The sequence below is a fragment of the Macrobrachium nipponense genome, chromosome 31, assembly GCF_015104395.2.
Source record: "Macrobrachium nipponense isolate FS-2020 chromosome 31, ASM1510439v2, whole genome shotgun sequence".
NCBI classification, from domain to species: Eukaryota; Metazoa; Arthropoda; class Malacostraca; order Decapoda; family Palaemonidae; genus Macrobrachium; species Macrobrachium nipponense.
In genome coordinates, this window is record NC_061093.1 from 40,405,148 (window position 1) to 40,431,396 (window position 26,249).

The 26,249-nt window shown below is 36.7% G+C and overlaps 1 protein-coding gene across 5 annotated transcripts in view; it reads right to left on the reverse strand.

Annotated features, from left to right (window-relative positions):
• LOC135206905 (guanine nucleotide-binding protein G(o) subunit alpha) overlaps positions 1–26,249 on the reverse strand; it is a 676,543-nt gene that overhangs the window by 337,100 nt on the left and 313,194 nt on the right. Inside the window, exon 1 of one of the 5 annotated variants that reach the window (XM_064238392.1) lies at positions 24,809–25,576. The exons of the other annotated variants lie outside the window; for them this stretch is intronic. Coding sequence (XP_064094462.1) covers positions 24,809–24,926 — 118 coding nt within the window. The 5' untranslated portion in view covers positions 24,927–25,576. Of the gene's footprint in view, positions 1–24,808; positions 25,577–26,249 lie in introns of those variants that run through there. 5 annotated transcript variants of the gene reach the window in all.

Consider the following 26,249-nt stretch of genomic DNA (forward strand, 5'->3'; position numbering starts at 1 on the left):
CCACCGGGGTCTCTCTCTCTCTCTCTCTCTCTCTCTCTCTCTCTCTCTCTCTCTCTATCCCCCTCCCTCCCTCCCACTTACCAAACGGCTGCACTGCGGACCAACAGGGCCCTTGGGGTGAACCTGCACTACACAGCCTCCTCACTTGGTGAGGAAAGTTAGGAGATGCTTCTTAGACTCAAATTTCTTTCCTCTCTTCCCTACCAGCAGCGACACGTAGACAAAAATTTTCCCTACAAGCAGCGACATGTAAACACAAATTTTCCCTACCTGGAGTAACACGTAGACAAAAATTTTCCCTACCGGCAGCAACATGTAGTCAAAATCTTTCCTACCAGCAGCGACACGTAGACAAAAATTTTCCCTACCAACAGCAACATGTAGAGAAAAAATTTTCCCTACCAGCAGCAACATGTAGACAAAATTTTCCCTACTAGCAACAACATGTAGACAAAATCTTCCCTACCAGCGGCAACATGTAGACAAAATTTTTCCATACCAGCATCACCATGTAGACAAAATTTTTCCATACCAGCATCACCATGTAGACAAAATATTCCCTACCAGCAGCAACATGTACTAGACAAAGAGGTTACCGAGCACACAGCAAAATTTTCCAGACTTGTGTGTGTGTGTCTGCCAGAGAGAGAGAGAGAGAGAGAGAGAGAGAGAGAGAGAGAGAATAAATTGCCAGCATACCATTAGATTTTCAACTGATTACACAGGTTTAGAGGCCGACAAAAGAAGAAATCTCTCCAAATCTAAGCACGGAAATGGGACCATCAAAATTAATTTCTCATCCGCCGTAGGACATAATTAATGACGTTCTTGTTATTATCAAATGACCTAAATATATCGCCAACTACCTAGTACACAGACGTCGATTCAGGTAAATAGCCAATAAATGTTCCAATAATAAAATAACTCTTTCGAATATTTCTTTGCGTTAATTCTAACTTATCTCGAACAAAATAAAAAAGACAAAAGGGTGTGAGACTCGGATACAATCTCATCTTTAAATTTATTGAATGGACACTTTCATTCAATAACAAAGATATCCTATTTGATGTGAATTGTATATCTCCTACACTAACGGAGACACACAAAGTGGAATAATGTTTTGATATTGAGATCATATAATAAATTTCCAACTACAATATTTGATAAAAATATTTTAATTTTAACATCCTAGGACTTCCAGCACCGTAGTCTAATATAACAGCCAGCAGAAGATGGGCGTTATATGTTCACAGTACTGTAGGCAGACGATGCTTGTGTGACTAGACATCGCTTCACATTCAAATATCATATTCTGGTCACCATATTGTTTCGAAATTAATTTTCCTGGCTGGATCCAATAAAAATACTTTCTAAATTTATCGCTATGAAAACATGCTTCTTAATTTGCTTATGAAACATTATGAATACCTACATAAAGTATCTTAACAATGTTAACTGAGGGGGTGATACATTGCCTTTCGTTATTTTTAAAAGTACTGATGAAGTTTCTATTACGCGGACACAGTCAGATAAGAAAATAACAACGTTGCATACATAAGGCTATTCCTACAAAATAATGATGACATATGGCTACATTACTATTCAGATATAAAGATGTATGTAATATTTATATGACCTTAAAAATAACTCAGGCAAACAATATTCATTTTCCAACCCACTGTATGCTCTTTCTTCATTTCCCTTATATTAGTTAGAAGACATCAAAGTCAGCATTTCGATATGGAACTGCAGGTATCTTAGTCCATAAAGCATGTGCAGTTCGTTATTATCTTTGTTTTTACTTTAATGTTAATAGAATTTCTTAAGAGTCTAATCCAGAGGTTTCAAGGCAGCTCTCCGGGGTTTTTCCCGTCCCTCTCACTTGTATCTATCACATTTTTTTTTTCTTGCATTACTATGATATATTATTTACATATAATAAAATGTAACCTTTGCTTAGTCTTATACACTTTTCTTTCGCACTTAAGCTCTGTTTGATTTTGTTTTCTTTTTCACGCACTTACTCATATATTTTGCATTTTCATATCCACGTACACACACACAAACATACCTCTCTCTCTCTCTCTCTCTCTCTCTCTCTCTCTATATATATATATATATATATATATATTATATATATATATATATATATATATATATATATTAGTGATTAATTGCCTACATATCTTTACAATAATACCTCAATTGCTTCATTCAATGTACATCTCTGCAACACAAATTTTCTAGTATCCATAAGGTACTGTATCTGCTTAAGGTACACTACAAAAACAACTGATAATATCCGCTAACCACACCCTTAAATTTTAAATACAAATTAATATAAGGAAGATCAAGGAGGTCAACATCATCTACATCTTAATCAGTTCTTGGCGGAAACATAATCATCTACACGAATACTTCGTTTCTGGCGGAGTGGAGATATATTATCAACATGTGACCGCAATTTGCATATAAAGGAGAAACTATTCATGAGCTTTACTCTCTTTCTAAGTGACGGAGAGTTTTGCATTTCAGCTGCTTTGTCTCTCTCTCTCTCTCTCTCTCTCTCTCTCTCTCTCTCTCTCTCTTCTACATAAATTATATATATATATATATATATATATATATATATATATATATATATATATAACTATATCGTGTGCGTGTGCGTGTGTGTGTGTGTGTGTGCGCGAGCGCGGGCTTGCGCGTAAATGCCCTAACCAATTAGGCGTTTCCCATTACAGGGATCGTTCGTACGAGGAAAACCAAACAATTATTAACACGATCATCCTTGACCTGCTTGTTTGCATTTTGTTTGTACGGTGTTTTTACGTTGCACTGAACCAGTGGTTATTCAGTAACGGGACCAACGGCTTTTTACATGATTCCGAACCACGTCGAGAGTGAACTTCTATCACCAAAAATACACATCTCTGACCCCTCAATGGAATGCCGGAGAATCAACTCGCGGCCACCGAGATGACAGGCAAAGACCATACCAACCACGCCACTGAGGCGCTTCGTCGTTGACCTGATTAATAAGGGTTGACAGTCTGTGGGTTACACATGTGAAAATTGGTGCAGTCTTTATTATTAATAAAACCAGTTACACATTATTGGGCAGCCTGAACACTGACCAACACCAACAGACAACTTAACTTATTAATCCCCAAAATTTACATTTAAATAAGGAAGGGGGAATTAATGCTTTGTGGACACAAGGGAGCCACGAAAGCAAGTTTCGAGTCACATATTTCAAAGAGAGAGAGAGAGAGAGAGAGAGAGAGAGAGAGAGAGAGAGAGAGAGAGAGAGAGAGAGAGAGCACAAGTCCTAGTATATGTTCTAATTATGAATCTGTAGATAGAGTAGCACCTAAATAACGCTTCGCCACAAACAAACTCAGCTGACATATTAAGACGTTGCAATTAGTGAAATTAATCGAATGAACCGAGCCGAGGTAACGCAGTGAAAAGCTAATTATCCATCGCAGAGAGATATATCTGCAAGATACCTTATGCCAAACAGGTTCAAGCCGATCACCCATGTGACCTGTGTATGCTTTGATGTACAGTATTTTTCCCCCTTGAAAAAGATATTATCATTTATTTTTTTTTTTAAGTTGTCTCTCAACAGGTGACTTCAACTGGTAAGTGAAAAAAGAAAAATAAGTCCATACAAAAACAAGCAACAGATTTACGAAACTTCCTTTCACAAGTGGATGAAATGAAATTTAATGAGCCGTTGTTGTCATCTCAATAATAAAAAAAAAATAACCAAAATCACCAATGATGATGATGATGATATTATTATTATTATGATTAAGAGTGATTGCTGCCTCAGCTGCATTAATTTTATACAGGTTGTTCTCTATTTTTCTAATTATTGTTTTCTCATTGTTGCTAAAACTGGTGAGCAACGCAGTGAAGGTTGACATATCTCAATTAGGTAATAGTCAAACGATTGGGTTTTTTAATGGTACCCACCTCCACCCAAGAGGATGTCTGATGTTTATTCAGACGAAACGTCGCGGCCCCACGAAAAGAATAGAAATGAAATAGAATTTAACATACATTCTATCTGCAATAAACTCTAAGGGATATACCCAAATATTTGACTACCCCCCCACTGGAATTTTTTACCAATAAAAAAATTCAATCGTTTTGACTATTACCTAACTGAGATATGTCAACTTTCGGTGCGTTGCTCACCAGTTTAAGCAACAATGAGAAAACAATAATTAGAAAAATAGAGAACAACCTGTATAAAATTAATGCAGCTGAGGCAGCAATCACTTTTAATAAAACATGTTTAAAAGAGGTTTACTTCCAGCATATTATTATTATTATTATTATTATTATTATTATTATTATTATTATTATTATTATTATTATTATTATATTGCTCAATGTACGATGAACAATCATACTGGAAATATAATGGGACACCAGACTTCTAAAAAGTCGAATGTTGAAGATTCTTGGTAAAAACCAAGATTGTTAAGCTTACTACTCAGAATCAAATTCTTGTTGTTGTCGGGAGGGGAGAGAGAGAGAGAGAGAGAGAGAGAGAGAGAGAGAGAGAGAGAGAGAGAGAGAGAGAGAGAGAGAGTAAATACGACCACGCCAAAATTTTCTTCCATACCGAAACCACTACCTAGTATGTAAAACGATGCTCAAGGAAAACCGAGCAAAGTTATATTTTAGAGGAATATGAAATATGGATGGTCGGCTTGGTAAGGCAGAATAAATAAGTGAGGTAAATCTGACCCCACCATCCTACGAATGCAAAAATTCCTTAAAATAGAAGAGAAGGATTTCAAAGTCCAATTAGTTTGATTTCAAGAAGGTTTCAAGGAGCAGAAAAGTGTTTCAAAATGAAGTTATGACTATTTTTAAAAACATTTTATATCATTTCTACTCTAAAAGCCACATTGATATCCTTTAAAAATAAGGATTGCTGTAGTGAATATATGACATTACTGACTAGTAGTTAGAAACACCTTAACTTGTATACATTTTGAGTAACTAATATATATTTTGTTCCAAAACTGCATCACCAAATTCGGTAAAAAAAAAAAAAAAAATTGGTATTATAAGAGGTAGCAAATAAAACTTTAAATCATTATTATCTGTAATTGCAAACAAAGTACACTGTATGTATCAGAAGGAAACTTGGGAAAATAAATGTACGACATGAAAGAGAGAGAGAGAGAGAGAGAGAGAGAGAGAGAGAGAGAGAGAGAGAGAGAGAGAGAGAGATGCCTGAACACCGAGAGCTATGATTTATGTTCTGCGGCGAAATTTTATGTTATTCCAGAGAGTGAAAATATTTTGGCGAAAATAGCACAACAAAGAAAAGGGCTTATTTGGGATGATGTTAAAACCAGCAGGTAAATTCAGTTATAAAATACTTATCCTGTTTTCTCAAAAGAGTTTCTGGACTCTCGATAAGGATGCAAAAAAGTTAAGAATTGCATTTGTTTTCCCCGAATGTACCTTTTATTTTTCTTAAAAAAAAAAAACTTTTGCTTCACTCAGAGCCGGTGTGAAGAAAATAAGACCATGATGCAAAAGTGAAAGTTTTACTGCACTAACAAATATTTTAATACATACATACATACATACATACATACATACATACATACATACTATATATATATATATATATATATATATATATATACACACACACACACACACACACACACACATATATATATATAATTATATATATATATATATATATACACAGATGAAAATGCATACTTAAATATTAAATTAACATAGTACTTTATGAATGAGTATTTAGTGTTTAGCAGACACGTTTTTTGCTGTAAAGTAAATTATCTCTCAGCATATGCAGGTCAGTTCAATTTCAAAACAAAAACGTTATATAATAAGGTAATTGCAGATGCCACATTGCATTTCTTTATAAAATTTGATCACCGATTCTAGTAGCTACATGAAAATCTTCAATTTTCTATACTTTCATGACGTGTATTTGAAACTACACAATTATAATTTTTTTCCCTTTTTTTAATGTTAAATGGACACAATACAACAAACGGTCTAAGCAATCATTTAGTCTAGATTGCCAAATAAATAAATAAAAAGAAAGCACAACAACTATGGAAATATAAAACAAACATCTTACAAAAATCGAGATAAAAACAAATCCGGCACCACAAGGAACTTCTGTTTCGGAGCGCTCTCGAGAGCAGCGAAGAGAAGAGCTTTAGGTAGGCTTTATATCCTAAATGTTGCTACTTCAAAGGACCTGGAGAACAAGATGGAGGAGGAGTGGTCCGAGGAAGAGGAGGAGGAGGAGGAGGAGGGCTAGGGGTGAAGGTGACTGCTGCAATGACGTCACTGGCCTAATTACGGCACGAGGAAGTCACCATGAGGTCTTTGAGAATCAAGCCTGGTGTGCTTCTATGGTAAATGAAAAGGGGCCATACATAAAGTGAGAGGGCAGGGGGGGGGGGGGGGGGGGGGGGGGGGGGGGGTTGTCAAAGAAGACGTGGGAGAAAAGGAGAGTTGAAGGGGGACAAATACGGACGAGAACTAATAATATATATATATATATATATAATGTAAGATCTGGGGAGAAGTATCAAACGTTAAGGTAAACCACGGACAATTTAAAAAGAATCCTTTGAGAGAGAGAGAGATGACTTGCTGGATACAAGTCCAAAAACGATAATCACACAAAAGCTATAAAGTATCTGGGGACATATAGCACAGACCAGCAAACATATGAACGCGTGAGAAAAAATCACACAGCACGTATACGTCTGCCAATGTGAAACCACTACGAATTTTTTTTTTTTAATCAAAAAAGGGTTAGTTACATTAGATCCCCACTCAATTACAGAAGCCACCTTCAATGAAACTTGTCGTGGCAATTATTCAATGTAGGGGTATGGCGGGCAGTGGTTCCGTTTCTTAAGGATGAATCTGCAACAAGGCTGAATAGTATAAAAAAAAACACACACACACACACATTTCCCAAAAAGAGGATCGTTCTTACTAAAGCATATGACCTCTCCCTCCTAAAGTCTAATGACTTCTAGCATATTGCTGCTAGCACAGACACTAACACACAAACCGAACTCAAAACGTATCATAGTTGTCGGAAATAGTAAATATGAAGATCATCAAGAATCTTGGCGGGGTGAGAAATTTATAAACGATTCGTAAATGATGAAAATAAGAAAGGAAGACAGAACATATAGAGCATAAGGAACTATCAATAAAAGTGAAAACTCTTTGGGAATGAAAACCAATACAGACATGTACTACATTAATCAAACGGCTACCTCATAGCAAACATCAATCCTTGTTCAATGAAATGTGAGTGAAAGTTACCATGTAAGGAATAACAAGAGGGTGAACACAAGAAGTATTCCGAGGAATGCGCCCCCCCTCAATACAAGCTTTCTCTCTGTCTTGACCTGACTTGGCGTAAGGCGTTTGTGCTTAATTCCACTTTTCACGTTTCCGTGATGGAAAATAAAGAGATTCAGGAAACATGGTAACGAAGCGACCGCGACCACAGAGAGACAGAACATTTACCCAGATAAGCAATTACAGATAAACCAAAACTAATACATGTGATGCTGCTGTTGTTATCTATAAATGGCGTAAAATGTCACGCTTTCAACTAATAAATGAAGGGATATGTATAGAGCGACGAACTGTTGATGTATTCCATTATCTTTTACATGATTTTTTTCTCCTTCCACATACTCGACTTTCCAGCTTCGTAAACAAAATACTATTTACTTCACAAAGCAGAATGAACGTTGGTAAACAAAGTCCGAAGGTGAGATCTGCGATGAAGATCGTGAAATAGTACAAAACAAAGGCATCTGTGTAATTGTTGCAATAATCTGAAACAATTTTGCAACATCCACTTCACATCAGCATGGAAGGGAAATAATAAAACAGTATAATAAGTGATGCAACATCAACATTTTTAGACAAAACCATCCCCTCTTCTATAAATTACTCCAAAGGTTACAACAAAGGCATTTGGTATTTAAATGAGAAGTATAAATGTCAAGTGAGGTCTCATTAATAAGAGGAAATCAGTAAAAGGTCATTCAATGCATTAAAAGGTCACACAGGTGTCACCGCCAATGGTGAAACACATCGTGGCAATTTCAGTCATTTTTCTCTCCCTAGGAACCGAGGGGAAGAATTTGTATTTTTGCAGCCACAGCATCAAAGCCCGAGCTCCGAAGAGACGAGGATTCGCCTCCTTTTTTTTCTCTCGTCTATTTTGAATACTTTATTGTTCCTGGAATGCAATCTACCGTGCTTTGTGTGTAATTACAGCGTTGCTCTCTCAAGTACCTTCAGTCGCACATCCACTCTTCTTGCAAGTGAAGGAGACAGGTAGAAATAGCCAGACGGATCTAAGACTAATTAAGGAGCACGAAGCATCCAAGCATTGCAGGTCATTCAACGTCGACCTACTACAGGCTCTTGCTTATTGGAGACACTGATAACACGATACCCAAACAAATTACACCTACATGACTCGGGGATTCCAGAAGACTGCCACTTGAGAGAGAGAGAGAGAGAGAGAGAGAGAGAGAGAGAGAGAGAGAGAGAGAGAGAGAAGGGGGGGCTGGGGGGCCTTTGTTTGATCGTATTCGAAAAGAGGCTTTCTACAATGTTTTTCAAATGAAGCGATACACATGACACCACGGGGAGGTTTTCTATCGAAAGGAATGGAAATAAAAATAACCTTCTCGAATATGATTTACATTCAGAGGTTTCAATAGAGATGCCATCTTTCTTTTCTACTTTTATCAAAACAATTAACCATATTTCAAAATACATCACCATATACATGTTTATCAATATAATTATAGTGTTAATTGCAACACGGAACAACACTGTTAATAAAAATAACGTAAGTTTACTTGAATTTTAGAATACAATGAATAGGAGTTTATGGAGACGACCCATTTGCTGACGCAACCTATAATTATTTGGAAAATAAACACTATTTGCAATTAAACTGCTAATAGATGAAGTCTTCAATATTTGAAAAACGGTTGAAATATTCCACGGGAGAGGAATTTCACCTTACTAAAAATATAATCATTTTACCACTGACATTCGCGGCTGGAATGGAAGACACTAAATATAGGCAAAACATCCTTGAGAGGATTTAAACATTACAAAGAGAGGATTGTGTTTCAACGCTTGACAATACAATTTGAGATGGAAAATATGATGGGTGCTAGTGTTCCAATTTTGATGTTATCTGACTCGATCATTATTTTTTAATGGCTTCTATTAACATCAACGTTTTCTCCATGGACACGAGTTCAATGAACATATAACTGGAAAGGATTCATCACAGCCACATTGATGTACACGTGTGAAATCGCTCAAGGTGTGTTCTCATAGCGTCAAGATTAGCCACGTGCTAGCCCTCTGTACAAAAAGGAACTGAAATATTTAATTCATTTCTGCAGCTCAATTCATAGGCCCCAATTGATATAGGATTTTTCGTTAGTAAACTTGGGAACTTTGCCTAAATGCATCTCTCCACAAAGGGAAAGCCATTCCCCTCAAATAACAATTTTTGAAGTAAATTGTATTTTTCCTAGCTATACAAGGCCTCGGTACTTTACGATAGGGATTACTTCAGGCTCCGCCTTACGTAATTCCTATCGTAAAGGAACAATTCATGTTTATTATGAGCTCGACACTATGGACAATAAAGTCATAATTCATTATACAACCGAAAACGAAAGAGGTATTCACGCTTAATAATCAATGCTGGCTGTACAACCTCAGCTTAATATTTTAAGAGAGAAATCTTTAAAATATTTCTCCATACTGCGATCGACAAAGGTCACCAAACGATCATCATGTCAGAAAAAAAAAAGTCTACTTACTCATTGCAAAGTATGAATTCATACAATACTCAAACCTGGTTCCGCTCCTCAAAATATCAGTAACCGGTAGAAACCCTGGAATGTGTTTCTCTCTCTCTCTCTCTCTCTCTCTCTCTCTCTCTCTCTCTCTCTCTCTCTCTCTCTCTCTCTCTCTCTCTCCTTTTACTTCCCTCAGAAGCCATCTCACTTTTAGGAAACTTGCAACTAGCTCCAAAATAAAAAGTATATATATATATATATATATATATATATATATATATATAATATATATATATATATAAAATAGATAGATAAATGGATTACTGAATAATCAATCGGGCAGCCATTACATAAGCGCCTTCAATAACTTCCAACCGCGGCGAAGCGCATGGCAACTATGATAGCAATAATAAACTTCAGATCGATTACATAAATTCCATATCGAGGGAGAACCGACATTTGCAATACGTTTATTGGACATGACCCACCCACAGGATTAAGCAGGCAGCAGCAACAGCAACAGCAGCTTTGAAATCAATGTTTGAGCTATCGTAATAAACATGAATGGAATACATAAGAGTTTAGGCCAAAGCCCAAGGGCTGGGACCTGAGGTCATTCAGCGCTGAGCCGGAAGTTGTTTGGAAGGTGTAATAAGAGGAAAACCTCGAAGTTGCCCTACGAATCACTTGTTACGAGAGGGTGGAATGTAAGGTGGACGGAAGAGAATATGATGGGCGTAGGGTAAAAGAAATGAAAGAGGTAGCAGCTACGGGCCGAATGGACGTTGCAAAGAATATTAAGTATTGCCTACAGTGTGCCTCTTGAGGTACATTGATTTCCCACTCTCTCTTCTCTTCCATTCTAGCACTTCCGGATCACACATTCCTTGGACCAGGCTATCATGAGTGTTTTTATTTTTTAAATAATGTATCAATTTGATACTGGTTGGACCCTAATTTAAAGGTACATGTTTATGGATTTAGTTAACTGAGTTTTTCTGCTTCTCCATTTAATATTTTAAGATTATACCACTTCATAAATTCCCGTATCATTCAACCTGTACACAACCGTTGTAATAAATCCCTTTTTCTAAGGGAGGGCTAAGTTTGGCTATCAGATTTTTTCTGTGACAGGGATTGGACATGAAATTATCCTCTTAAGTCATACAATTTTTAGTATCTACAGTTGTAATTTTGATAATCGAAATTCTGTTCCATTGCCTTCCTTTCCCTTTTCCACTTCAAAACAAAAACTCATATTCTACTGTTCTTACTATAACTAAACTAGCAAGTGAAATAGCTGGGCAATTTTTCTAAAATTTTATACTTTTTTTCACAAAAAATTCCTATTTTCCTCTCTGGCTTCCCATAACAATATCAGGATTCATTTCCTTAGATACTTCTCTTCGCAATGGGCACTGAGTGGTTTGAAGTGGTTCAGGTAACGACATAACGCCAGCTTAATTAACTAACGTAACAACGTCCTTTGCATGCACCTGCTCAGAAGAATAATGACACTTTCTTGGGTTTGTTCTTCTCAAGGTTTTAAGACATGAGTTAGTTCCTCGTTGGGCGGGTGGTTTAGCGTCCGGTGGTCCGAAGTTCGATTCTCGGCTCGGCCAGCGCGGAATCTAAGGAATTTATTTCTGGTGAAGAAATTAATTTCTCGATATAATGTGGTTCGAATCCCTTAATAAGCTGTAGGTCCCCCTAGCCACGTAAAAATATCTAATCCTTCGGGCCAGCCCTAGGAGAGCTGTTAATCGGCTCACTCGTCTGGATATACTAAGATATACTCAACTTAAGACCTGAGTTATTTTCAAGTATTTAGGTCAGGACAACAATAAATACGCGTCGTTATTGTTTCTACTCTTTAAAAGAATCAGTCTTACATTATTAATCTTATCTTAAAAGATTACGGAAGGATTTTAAAACAACACCCAAACAATATATAATCACAAACCAGTATCCTTTGGAATATGACTGCAATTTAACATAGTATACATGGTTCAATGTACATAGCTTGTCAAAGGGAGGTTCGTAAGCTTTACTGGATACTCCCCTGAGCAGCCAATCCTCTCACTTCAGTAAAGTATTAAAATGTGTCACTGAGAATGGTTTCGCTTTAGGAGAAAAAATATCAAAACATCCAAATCTCTAAAAGGGAAACCGATGGAAAATGGACAGACGATTAAACCAACATAGAAACAGCAAGTATACGTCTGAAAACTCTTCTCGGATGGAACTTCAATTTTATCCCCTAAAATAGAAACGCATTCAATGTCCATGACTGAGTAACACGTAGGAGGAATTCCTCATGTGAAGCAAACGAAGGTTAGAAAGACTTTCGAACCACCTCATTGATCTTCTTGTTCTAAAACGAAAGTTTTTTAACCTGTTTGGACGCGAGTTAATACAAAACGAGTATTCACATAATGTTCATTAAAAAAATTTTTTTTCAACATTCTTAACGAAATACAAAATGGTTTCTAACTTACTTATAAAAGCCAGCACAGAATTTTTCAGCATCAATTTTTTCCATAAAGAAGCTAAATTAGTCGTTAACTGCATAAAAAAAATTCCATACCATCACCCAACTATATCCACTACAGTACCGTTTTATAGGAATTACAACCCTAATTTACAAAAAATTTTCATTGGTTCGATCTGATAACTCGATGGGTCCTTGATAGGCAAAAAGAAACCTTTGTCTTGAAGATAATAGTGAGAGCCTCTCTTTTTTTCAGTTCCTCTAGAAATCAATAACCATTTCTATTATATTTAATTACACTTGACATTCAAGTTAACTCGTAATCACGTTTGAATGTCTCTCTCTCTCTCTCTCTCTCTCTCTCTCTCAAAAACACACACGCACACACTCACACCTGAAGCCACTCCACTGATCCTTAAGGTAAAAGTTTATTGAGGATTACACACACATATGTGTATATATTATATATATATATGTAGTATGTATATAGATATATATATATATATATATATATATATATATATATATATATATATATATATATAAAATGTGTGTGTGTTACGTGTTTGTTCGTATGGACTCCTTTCGTCTCACACAGCAAAAGACCAGAATTCACCTCGAAAAATGGCTAAAAACTTGGACCCAATCCCTGAGCAACTAATGAGCTAATGTGAATGCACGCATGCATTAATACCTGGTAGTCATGAGCTGTGGTGGGACGCAGAAATGGTGAAAACGACCATATATGGATGTCATCTTTCGTCTCAAGAGTGGTTGAGATATAGATTATATATATATATATATAATATATATATATATATATATATATATATATATATATATATATATTTGTAATAGGGCAAGAACGAAGCGTATCCGTAAAATCGATAGGTGAGAGAAGAACATCGTTCTACATCACAACCCTGCCGATACATAATTTGTTCAACTGAAAGATAACTCGATCGAAGTCGGCCAGATCGAAACCTCTCGCTTACAGGGAAAGACAAAGGAATGAACAAGCGACTCCAGTCTCCGTGCAACGAACTACGGTATCGAAGGCCAAGTTGACCTTACGACTCGATGCCAAGTCTCAGCTTAGCCAGCTTATTTTCTCCTACGATCGTTTACGTCAGTGCTGTCTGTAATGACGTTAATCATGATAATAGTAATATTACTCAGGGGAAAGTCGTCAGCTTCACTTTCTTTAATACTGAGAGAGAGAGAGAGAGAGAGAGAGAGAGAGAGAGAGAGAGAGAGAGAGAGACCTTACTTTACCTTACATCTTGTTCGGGTTGCCCCAGGTCCCTCAGAGAGAGAGAGAGAGAGAGAGAGAGAGAGAGAGAGAGAGAGAGAGAGAGAGACCTTACTTACCTTACGTCTAGTTCGGGTTGCCCCAGGTCCCTCCTTACAGACCTTACAGACCTTACATCTTGTTCGGGTTGCCCCAGGTCCCTCAGTGTGAGGCACCTCTAATGTCTACCAGAGAGTTGCTAGTACATCTTCCGGTATATTTTGCATCTTCCAATCTTGGATGGTCTGGGATGCAGTTTAGATATTTGTCGAGCTTATTCTTAAACACATCTACGCTCACTCCTGATATATTCCTCAGATGAGCTGGCAACGCATTGAATAGACGCTGCACTATCGATGCTGGTGCGTAGTGGATTAATGTCCTGTGTGCTTTCCTTATTTTTCCTGGTATATTTTTGGGCACTATTAATCTACCTCTGCTTGCTCTTTCTGATATTTTTAGTTCCATGATATTTTCTGCTATTCCTTCTATCTGTTTCCATGCCTGAATTATCATGTAGCGTTCTCTTCTCCTTTCCAGACTATATATTTTAAGATTGTAGTCTTTCCCAGTAGTCTAGGTCCTTAACTTCTTCTATTCTAGCTGTAAAGGACCTTTGTACACTCTCTATTTGTGCAATATCCTTTTGATAGTGTGGGTACCATATCATATTGCAATATTCAAGTGGACTACGAACATATGTTTTATAACGCATAATCATGTGTTCAGCTTTTCTTGTTTTGAAGTGCCGTAACAACATTCCCATTTTTGCTTTACATTTTGCCAACAGAGTTGCTATTTGATCATTGCATAACATGTTCCTATTCATCATCACACCAAGGTCTTTAACTGCTTCCTTATTTGTGATGGTCTCATTATTAGGTCCCTTATATGCATATAGCTTTCTTTCTCTGTCTCCATAATTTATTGATTCAAATTTATCAGAGTTAAATACCATCCTATTTACCTCTGCCCAATCATATACTTTGTTAAGGTCTCTTTGTAGAGCGTTCCTATCTTCATCACAAGTAATTTCTCTACTTATTCTTGTGTCATCTGCGAAACTACTCACTACCGAATCCTTAACATTATTGTCTATGTCTTCAATCATAATAACAAACAGTATTGCAGCTAACACCGTACCTTGCGGCACACCGGATATTACCTTGGCTTCATCCGATTTCTCGTCGTTTGCAATAACTATCTGTTTTCTGTTGTGTAAAAATTCTTTTAACCATCTTCCTACTTTATCCACGATATTGTGTTTTCTAATTTTCTTCGCTAATATATTATGGTCTACTTATCAAAAGCTTTTGCAAAGTCTAAATAAACCACATCTGTTTCATTTCCGCTTTTCATATTTTTGAATATGTTTTCACGGTGGACTAACAGTTGGGTTTGTGTACTTTTTCCGGGTACGAAACCATGTTGTCCTTTATTAAACAAATTATTTTTTATTAAATGTTTCATAATATTTTTCTTCATTACCCTTTCATACACTTTCATTATATGTGATGTTAGACTCACAGGCCTATAATTACTTGCCTCTAGTCTTGATCCACTTTTGAAAGTAGGGGTAATATACGCTAATTTGTGCTCATCATATATCTTGCCTGTATCTACACTTTGTCTTAATAATATTGCAAGTGGCTTTGCGATAGAATGAACTACTTTCTTTAACAAAATAGCAGGAATTCCATCAGGCCCTGCAGCAGCTCCATTTTTAATTTCATTAATAGCCTGCACAATATCAGCTTCATTAATATCTATGTCAGCTAAATATTCACTATTTTCATCCCTTACTTCTATATCATTATCTTCATTATCTATTCTAGGGGTGAATTCTCTCTTATATCGTTCTGCCAGTATGTTGCAAATTTCCTTTTTTTTCATTCGTTAATCTCCCTTCAATTCTCAGAGGGCCTATTTCTATTCTTCTTTTATTCATCTTCTTCGCATATGAGTATAATAGTTTGGGGTTTTTGCTTGATATTTAATAGGGTTTTTTCTTCCAAGTCCCGTTTTTCATTTTCTTTTGATTGTATAATCTTTTGTTCTGCATTTTCTATCTTACTTTTTAGTTCTATAACTTTCCATGCATTTTTTTCTTTTGCAAGACCTTTTTTCCACTTTCTGATTTTCTGGAACAAGATTCTTCTGTCTCTTGGTATGCATGAATGATGTTTACTTTTCTTCTTCGGTATATATTTTTCCACTATTATCTCCAATATTTTATATAATATCTCCGTATTTACCCTTATGTCATCACTTACGAAAATGTTATCCCAATCTTTGTTTAATTCTTCATTAATTTCTGACCATTTTATATTTTTTACTGTAGAAGTTGTATTTTCCATATCCTTCCCACTTTTTCATTTCTTGCTTATCTCTATTTTCACTTGCTTTGGAATGAACTGTGTTAATTCTATGACATTATGGTCTGAAATACTCGCATTATAAACTATTATTTCTTTAACATAATTCATCTCGTTCACAAATACTAGGTCTAAAGTATTTCCTTTCTTGTTGGCAGGTGATTTATTTGTTGGAATGTTTTGTATTCTAGTAGCATATCTAATAGCTTTTCAAATTGCCTCTTATCTTCTGCACTACTATTACTCTCTTTTTATATGTATAAGTACAACCACAATCTCCTATTCGTTCTTTCCATTCTACGAAAGGAAAGTTGAAGTCACCAGATAGGAGAATAGTCCAATCCTTTGTGATTTCTACATATATCATCCAATTTTTCAATTATTAAGTCAAACTCTTTAGTATTAGGAGGTCTATATATTACTATGTTCATCAATTTTTCAGATTCAAATTCTACCGCTATTAGTTCACATTCTGAGTTACTATATTTCTCATATATTTTTCCTTGTTTTTTGTCTTTCCCATATATTGCGGTTCCCCCTTGATTCCTATTTTTTCTATCTGATCTATAAGTTTGGAACCCTTTTATTTGATCATCATTCCCGTCTCTTGGGAATACCAGGTTTCACTTATATTCATTATATCTATTTTCTTTTCATTTTGGGTTAGTTCTTCTAAGTACTCTATTTTTCTTTTGAGTTACTCGTAACTAAACCCTGCGCATTCATCACTATGATGGTTTGCGTGTTTTCTCCTTCATTTAATACTGATAGTAATAAGGATTTCCCATGTCTCTTTCCTGTTCTGGTATGTTGTTCTTTTTTTCATTTCCAGAAATTCTGACATTAAAAAATCCAACTTTTCCATAATATTTGATCTTCCTTCATCATAATTATTCATTTTGTGTCTGAATCTGTAATTTTCTCCGTTTCTGCAATATCCTCTTGCATAATAAATACAGTTATTATCTCTTGAGTAGAATTTCGGAGCTGATGCTTTGAAATTCTTTGCTGACACCTCTGCATATCTCATTGGTGGTTTGCTTTTCTCTTTTACCTGATATTCTTGATTTCTCTCTTTATTTGTTTCTTTCTTATTTTGGATTTTATTACTTGGTTGGTTATTTATTTGATTATGATTCATGGCTACAGGGTGCATATATTTGCATTTTTTGTCGAACTTACATCCTTTTCCTTCTTTTAGGTTTTTACATATTTTTGGATGCAGATCTCTGCAATCATCCCCATATCCATCTAAGTATGCACATTTACCATATATTTCATAGTTTTGACATATCTTAGGATGTTTGTAGTAACATCTTTCTCCAAATCTGCAATTCCCTCTTTTCAAAAGGTTGCAGATTTTGTCTTTCTTGTCTATTTTTTCCTCTTTCCCGTCATTGTATAGATCTGGGTAGAGCCTCTTCGGGATTTGCTTTTCTGTTGTCATATCGTAATTTATTTCTTCGTAGGTATGCTGCTTTATTGCCTCATATGTAGTATCAATGAGTATCTCTGCATCCATACTTTTATCTTGTTCTTTGTTTTCCTTATTTTTTTCTGTCAGAGAGAGAGAGAGAGAGAGAGAGAGAGAGAGAGAGAGAGAGAGAGAGAGAGAGAGAGAGAGAGAGCATGAACCATCTTCTCAGGAATTATAAATTTAGAATTTTTCTAAGATTCTTCTTCCTCAGAACGACCATAAACTCTCATTTCCAGACTGTAACTTTGGTATGCTGGAATAATTTAAACAAGTAAAATTAACAGACAAAGTTTAGCAGTACGTTCCGAGCACAGATGTGTGGGCAGTGGGTGTGTCAACTGACCTAGCACTTGAGTTCTAGATGATAATCGCTTCAAAGATCAACGACATCAATACATTGAAACTATATCTTTACTTTTCTATCTATAGCAACGCCGCAATACAAAATGTCAAATGTTCAGTAGCTGATAGTTACCAATCATTATTTTCCCAATATATAATAAATACCGATGCCCCCATCATTCCTTGGCTTCACTGTTATACTGTAATTTTTAGGTGCTCTTGCAGTATTTAAAAAAAAAAAAGCTCTAGCAGTTAAAAAAAAATTATAGAATAAGCACCACTCAATTTCGTCCCGCCATGTTTCTTGTTTTCATCAAGTCTGGTCCAGAAGAGAGCTCTGAAAATCTGATGACCTCTGTTTTTCCAGAGGCCAAATACCCTTTCATAATTGGGAAGTTTGTCCTCACACAAAGGAGCAAGTTCACTATTACGTCTCGCTCTCTTTCTCTGGAAGCGATCCAGATTTTCCCCGACACGGTTCCCAGCGCATAAAAGAGAGAAAGGGAACCAAGAATAATAGGAATACCATTAAGATCACATGCATCATTTCTCCTCTCTCTCTCTCTCTCTCTCTCCTCTCTCTCTCTCTCTCTCTCTCTTCTCTCCTTTTCACTGCGAAACCAAACAAAACAAATCCGATATCAAAGTCAAGCTGGGATTCAGACGAGAGAGAGAGAGAGAGAGAGAGAATGTCATTAATGATATGTTCTCTTATCTGCAGCCTGCTATAATAATGAGCGACCAACCTCTTGCACAAAGAAGTCTCCTAGTGAGTCTTGAACGCCCTGCCGATGCGACTCCAACGTTTGCCTTAATAGCCTCATAAAAGACTTGTAAAAATTTGGCGAAAGTCTAAGGTTAAGAAGATAAAGAAGGACTTCAGCCGAGAGAAACTATTAAGAGGAGAGTTCCTGAAAAGTAAGTGTGGGATGAAGAAACTTACGGAAAGCAAAGTAAAATATAAAAGGGAAGTAAGAGTTCTGCCAAACTGGAAGATGTGCAGAAGAAGAATTAGCAATATATAGGGCACCTTAGACCCTTAACTTACAAAAGGGATATTAAAAGCTTTTCTAAGCACAAAGCCAGAGATTTAGAGATTTACCATCCTCACCGATAATAAAAAAAAATTATACCGCTAGTATCCAATCCAAGAAAAAATAGAATCTCCCAAACATATTATGGTTTTTTCCAGAGATGAGGTAAAAACATTTTTATGGCTGAAGCGTTAGAGCAATCACGTTCCTTAAGAGTTTGGTCTCCGTAATCTTTCAAGTAATAAACATAGTAAGTGAATTTAAAAACTCTCTGGTAGCAGCGGAATTTACGGTACCTCGACAACTTTCCAGTACATTAAAATGACGTTAGTATAAATCTTACTCATCTCTGGGGACTCGCTGTTTTTGCACAATCTGCAATTCAAAAAACTTCTCTCTTGAATGAAGGCGGTACTGTCGTGAAATTGGGCCTCAAGAGTACGAACAAGGAAGTTTCCCTATAGTACATTAAAGCACAAAAGCAGTAGGAACATATTCTAGTTTTGTGAGCATTTTCTCGTTGTAAAACTGGATGCACCATAAACTTAAGAGACTAATGACGTAACACTCTGAAAGTAAAATTTTCACAACGCCTTGGAATAAGAATCTTATCCAAACTTTACGAGCAATCATTTTTTCCTTGTGATTCTGAAAATCTTGAATTTGTATTAAAAAAAAAAAAAAACTAAAAAATCTACTTTTACTTGTTAGTGAAATGTTTTAAACTAACAATCCTCGCTGTACAAAAAGATAGAAACTATAACTTCTCCTGCCCTAGCTTGAAGGGAAAAATAGGAAAAGAGTAAGAAAAACTTAAGATTGTATAGCCCGAAGGAAGAAAGCGGTTCCACGACGATAGAGATTTTAACAAGTATATAAAGGTACTCGTTTTTTTAAATTTTATGTTATTTCAACTGCTACATTCGTCTGCCAGTTTAGCTGAAAATTAGTAGTTACAAACGCTACCCGAAAGGATAATACAGACCAAGTTCATATATTTTGTACATAATGGTAAAATAAAAAAAATCTATTATAAACGTGGAAGTATTTTTTTTTTAGTAAAATTAGGCACCCGAGCCCTCAGGGCGCAGCAGGCTTAACGAGAATAAACTCAGGGTCGAAAAATTGCCACAAACTACTTTGTATTTGATTCTTCACGTTTCCAATTCTCCGGTACATAAAAGAAGGCCTACAGTCATAGATGTTCTCCAGCTTATAAGGGGTTGTTTTCTATATATATATATATATATATATATATATATATATATATATATATATATATATATAATATATATATATGTATATACATATATAAACCAAAAGTATTATACCCGAACTGTTTACTATACCTAGCACGTCATGCTGAAAGTTAGAAAGCTACGTTTCACAATTGGTATAATCGCCATTGTTGTCATTTAAAGGCGGATGACGTCACCTGTCACAACATTTTAAAATTGTGAACAATGTTTTCTTTCTCTAAGGTGCATCACTATACCGTGACCTGATATGGCAGTTTTTCTTTTACATAAATTCCTCATGAGGCTAACATTTCACTGCAAACTCCCACAAACCTGTCGGCTTTCAATATCAAAATCTTCTGCAGAACTTCGAGGCAAGTTTCAAAGCAAAGACAAACAAGAGTGTTTGCATACGAGACTGAAGGTAAATCCCCAAGTTTATATGGGATTCTGTCGGACTTCAATCGACGAAGTCGAGCCCAGGAATCTCACGAACCTATCTACGGCTGATGACAGACAAATATTATTGCTGCTCTGGGTGATAGAGAAAACTACCGATGAATGAGGTAGTAGGTCCCTTTAGCAATTAACAGACAACTTTAGGAGCAACTAATTTCTGACCTTGAACTCTAGAAATCCAGTTTGAGCAGCGATAAAAAAAATAAAAAATGAAAGGGAGTTCGTTATACTTTTTTTTAACTTTCTTCCAAGGTATTTTAGCCATGTGCCTCTCAATTACAGTCCTCGGTTGATTTTATGTGCTTGAATTACCAAAACATGACGCTGTGCTTAACAGTTTGCCAACTAGAACTAGTCATCTCTTATGACATCATTTCATTTTAAAGGTTTTCCGAATGTTAACACTGAAGAAAACGGCGGAAATCCCCTTTTGTCACATATATGTACTGGCAACAATTATAGCGTAAGCGCATTGAAAAATACAATTTCAAGACACAACCACGTAGATTTTGGGAGCGATTAGGCATTTTCAACCGGAGCAGGGGAGAAACATCAGTTGATTTCAGTGGGTAGTGGCTCTATACCACCACACCCCGGTTTCCACACGTTTCTTTAAAAGATATATTTTGACGAATTGTCTGAAAAGAAATCGTATAGTCTTCACTGTAACTTAACCCTCTGTTCTTATCTTACACGTACTCTCAAGTTGGTTTTTTACTTCCTGAACCACATACCTATTAGTAGAACGTTTTCTCCTACCACTATCAGCCCCGTGCAGTCAAGCCTTGAATGAACACGCTCACAAGCGGCACTGACAACTCCGAACAATGAATTCCATTCACCTGTATCTTATATTCACTCTCTTGCTCGCTGAATATTAAGGCTCTTCCGTTCCAACACCTTCTTCGCTCCATTCATTCAACAGCGCCATCCAGGCCTTTCTCCCGTTCGTCCTCTCAACTTTTCCAAATGATCTCCTCAGCAATCTCTTAAAATTCCACACATACATACATTCATACAGTCATATATTTATGTATTTATACCAACTGAAATTCTCTCTCTCTCTCTCTCTCTCTCTCTCTCTCTCTCTCACACACAAAGAAATATTTAAAAGTTCCTTCCTCATAATCACATATGAATACAAATTCATCGCGAAATTTCCCAACTATAACAATTACCGAGGCGTAAAAAATTAAGACAAAGCACGAATACTGTAGTCTAGATTTTTTATATATTATATATATAGATACATAAATTAATAAAGCAAACATATTTACTTGTGCAGCGACGAATCCCTTTTTTTATTTAATGCCTCATTTAATCCGTAACACACAACGGCATCAGAGGCCTATTAAGTGTCTAAGTTCCTCTACCAGCTCACCGAAGGGCACTGGTTGGTTTCAACCATCTATCGGCAATTTTGATGAATACTGTATTTTACTGGATTTATTTTGTTTATCTTAATCATGAGAAATATAAGTACAAGAAACAACTGAGAGTAAAAGTGACCTGACGAATTAGTTTACCGAATAATGAACTAATTGATAAATTCGTTAAAGTGAAGCAAAATGAACGGGTACCAATCTCCCACGTCTCCATTTTTTAAAATCCTTTTGCCAATCAAGAGCTTAATGACAGACCGAGTCATAAAATTTAGGCTCTGAAGCTAAGCACAGGGGCACCTTAAGCCCTTCATCCCTCAAGACAGTGAGATGAGAGAGTAGGAGCGATTGGACGTCAAGGCGGCAGAGTGATCCCGGAAATCAATAAAATGAAGAACAAGGATCTCAAGGCGAAACTGAGCGAAAACCGACATTTACACTAACAACTAATAGTTAAGAGAGGTTGGCTGAACTGCAAGGAGGCACAGTTAACCATCACATGAAACATTATTGTTTTCATACACGAATGCAATGGATCGCTGTTTAGACAACAATTAAAATGGTGCGCAAGCATCTCGACTTGTGCCATTAATGCATTCTAAATAAAGAATGTCGTTAAATATGACAACATCAACAGCTGAGCTGCTAGATTTTAAAGCTACCCATCCAATCAAGGCATTCTTCATCACGTCCGACGCTGTTCAATTTCCATATATATATATATATATATATATATATATATATATATATATATATATATATATATATATATATATATATATATATATCCATCATATCCTATCGTATTACAGACAAAAATGAAAATTTGGCGGAAGCCTTGAGGGTTACCAATAATTCGCTTTTAACCAAAGAAAATAAAATCCGTACAGCCCACATGACGGCGAGGCGGCCAAAGGGCTTGCATGCTCACCTTCTCTATAAATAAGATATATATAAAAAGAAATATTTCATCTTCAAGAGCCACCATTTCTTAAATGAAGATGACTGTGATCCTGCAATCAAACGGGATGTGTCTTCATATAGTATTTTTTCTGCGTATAAAAAAACACAGGTAATAAACTGAAAGCTTAGATCTGCTGTAGATAAGCCCGGAGCCATCCACCCCCCCCCCCTCTCTCTCTCTCTCTCTCTCCAGCACGGGTCCCTAAATTAGCATGCATGATGAAGGTATTCTGGCATAACTTCGGTGCGGTACATAACGTCCCTAGGGTTGGGACTACCAGTCTCTACTCTCTCTTACCGTCATTTTGTTAGTGTACGATTATGCTAGCCTGAAAATATTCTTCTATAACAATAACAGGCAAATCTCTGCCAATAGATATCGCATAACTATAAAACGGATACCTAGTAGACACTATCATCACCGCTGAGTCACAATGAGTTTATTTATCATTAATTCTTGAAATAGCACTACTTTCTTCGGGATATTATTTACTTTTTTTCAAACTCCTCTTTACTTTTCTGGTAACCCTGGTGGCAGCAATAACTTCTACGGGAAAGCGTATTCAATCTATATCATTTAATTCACTACCAAGAAACACTTGACCATCATCTAATGTATTTCCTCTTGATTCCGCCTGGGAAAAAAAAAAAAAAACTTCCGTTCCTCTAGCCTCAAAAGTTTGTTCGCCTTAACTCTCACTTTATCAGTTACGGTTCTTTCCAACACGGATCCTTACAGGTTTCTATCGTTGTTAGCGTTTATTTTCACAACATCAAGCAAGTAGGGCAGGGTGCACTTCCCTCAAAACAACACCTTTATGCCCCTAAATAAGGATTTCCCGGAAGCTACGAATTTACTCTTGTATTGTTAAAAGTTAGTGATTATATATAAATTCTGCTCGTCTTCTTTTGGTTGTAGCTATATATATCATATACCTGACAAACTCTCTATACTGCTACTTTGTCAAAATACGCATAATGTATAATTTAGATTTAAAGGAAAACATGCATAATGTATAATTTAGATTGAAAGGAAAACATGCATAATGTATAATTTAGATTTAAAGGAAAACATGCATAATGTATAATTTAGATTTAAAGGAAAACATGCATAATGTATAATTTAGATTTAAAGGAAAACATGCATAATGCATAATTTAGATTTAAAGGAAAACATGCATAATGTATAATTTAGATTTAAAGGAAAACATGCATAATGTATAATTTAGATTTAAAGGAAAAACATGCATAATGCATAATTTTATATTTTAAAGGAAAAACATGCATAATGTATAACTTTAGATTTAAAGGAAAACATGCATAATGTATAATTTAGATTTAAAGGAAAACATGCATAATGTATAATTTAGATTTAAAGGAAAACATGCATAATGTATAATTTAGATTTAAAGGAAAACATGCATAATGCATAATTTAGACTTAAGTAAAAATTTTTAATAGACCTCCCTATTAAACTTCCGGGAACTTCACACAAATTCTTTCCACAAAACCATTTGCTTCCTATTCTAGAGTCGGTTCCGGCAAACGGAATTTCCCAGAAAGGCGTATTATCAATTCACGGGAGTATAAATTTACCTGCACACACATTTATATATGCATACGGGGCACGGTATCACTGACAGGAAAACGAGAGAGAGAGAGAGAGAGAGAGAGAGAGAGAGAGAGAGAGAGAGAGAGAGAGAGAGAGAGAGAGAGCATAATTATAAAATGAACTATGGTTATCTGCACTAGAAAAAAAAAACGATTGGGATAAAAAAGGAGCAAATAAGAAAATAATTCGTGCAGAAGGAAAGATAGAGACAAGACCAGTGGAGCCTTGTCCTTCTATGTCCTTACCTAGTAGGAGCAACTTGACATCCTTGGCGGCCTCATTTGCATCCTCCTTCATCTTCTTCTCGATCTCTTTATTCCTGGCTCTCGCAGCCCTATCCTCTGCCGACATCGTACACCCCATCTTAGCCAGGTATTTCTCCGAGGTGACGGATCACGACCAAGAGACTCAAAATGGGATGAATACTCCTTCCCGCTCGGACACGCCGCAGGACGAGGGCCAACTTTTTCACTGGATTTACCTTAGCAAGGTTAAATCAAGCCCTTTCATTTCCTTTGACGACAACCAATCTCTTATCCCTGCTATTTCTCTCTCACGCCTTCGCACTTTGCCTCTCAACTAACAAAACATCATTAAAAAAGGTGCCAGCAAGATACGTATTGGTCGAGACTTCAAAGCAAAGAAAATGGGATTTAAAAAGGGAAAATTATCTCCAGAGAACACACCTTCAAAGCCGATTCACAATGTCCACACATAGCAAGTGAGAGAAAACGAAAATAAAGCCTGCAGCAGCAACCCACCCACCTTTTTCCAGCCTCCACAACACCTTCTTCAGCCCAAAATATACACACCCTCCTCCACCACCACCACCGCAACCACAACCAAAACAACCGAACCAGCGGCGTCACAATGCAGAACACGCACGCATGCACGCACACACACACACTCACACAAACCAAGGAGGGGAGGATCAGACTAGAGGGGACTTGGTCTCTACTTCACATGAGCCGCGAGCTGGCCGAGCCCCCGTAGCTCTTCGCACCACCGAGTCTTCCAGCAAACTATTTCCAGCGGTTGCCAATCGCGCTGACCTCGCTCGCTGCTCCCACTCGCTTCCAGCTCCCTCTGCGCCACGTTCTGAAAGAGGGGAGGGCGAAGAGGTGAATGGAAGAGGGGAATAAGGCTGGAAGCAGACCGAATGGACGTGTGCGGCGCGTTAAATACAAGAACAGAAGATGACAATGGTAAAAAGAGGTCCTCGGCGAGGAATTGCCAGTCGGGGAAGACGTAAATGAAACAATTTGCGATGCGATAGAAGAAACTAAACGGCGAAGAAAGGATGAGACTCAGGGAACAGGGGGCGGGGGCGGGCGGGGGGGGGGGGGGGGGGGGGGGGGGGGGGCTTTTGTCATGAATAAGAAAAGAGTTGCTATGAATCAGAGGAGGCGCAAAGGAGAAGATGGGGGGAGATGAAGATTGCATTGCTCAGGGGAGGCGAGTAATGCCGAATGATGAGATGAAGCATCATACCCCAAGAGGAAGAAGATATAACTCACCGGATGTGCACCTTAACAACAGAGCTGACTGTACTGTAATAAATAGAGCCAATTTGTTTCAATTTCGTGGCTGAAAACTTTGCCTAAAGCTCTTGCTTTCACTGTCAATGGCAGAGAGAGAGAGAGAGTCATGCCAATTTCAAAAACACTGACACAGAGTTTATAAAGA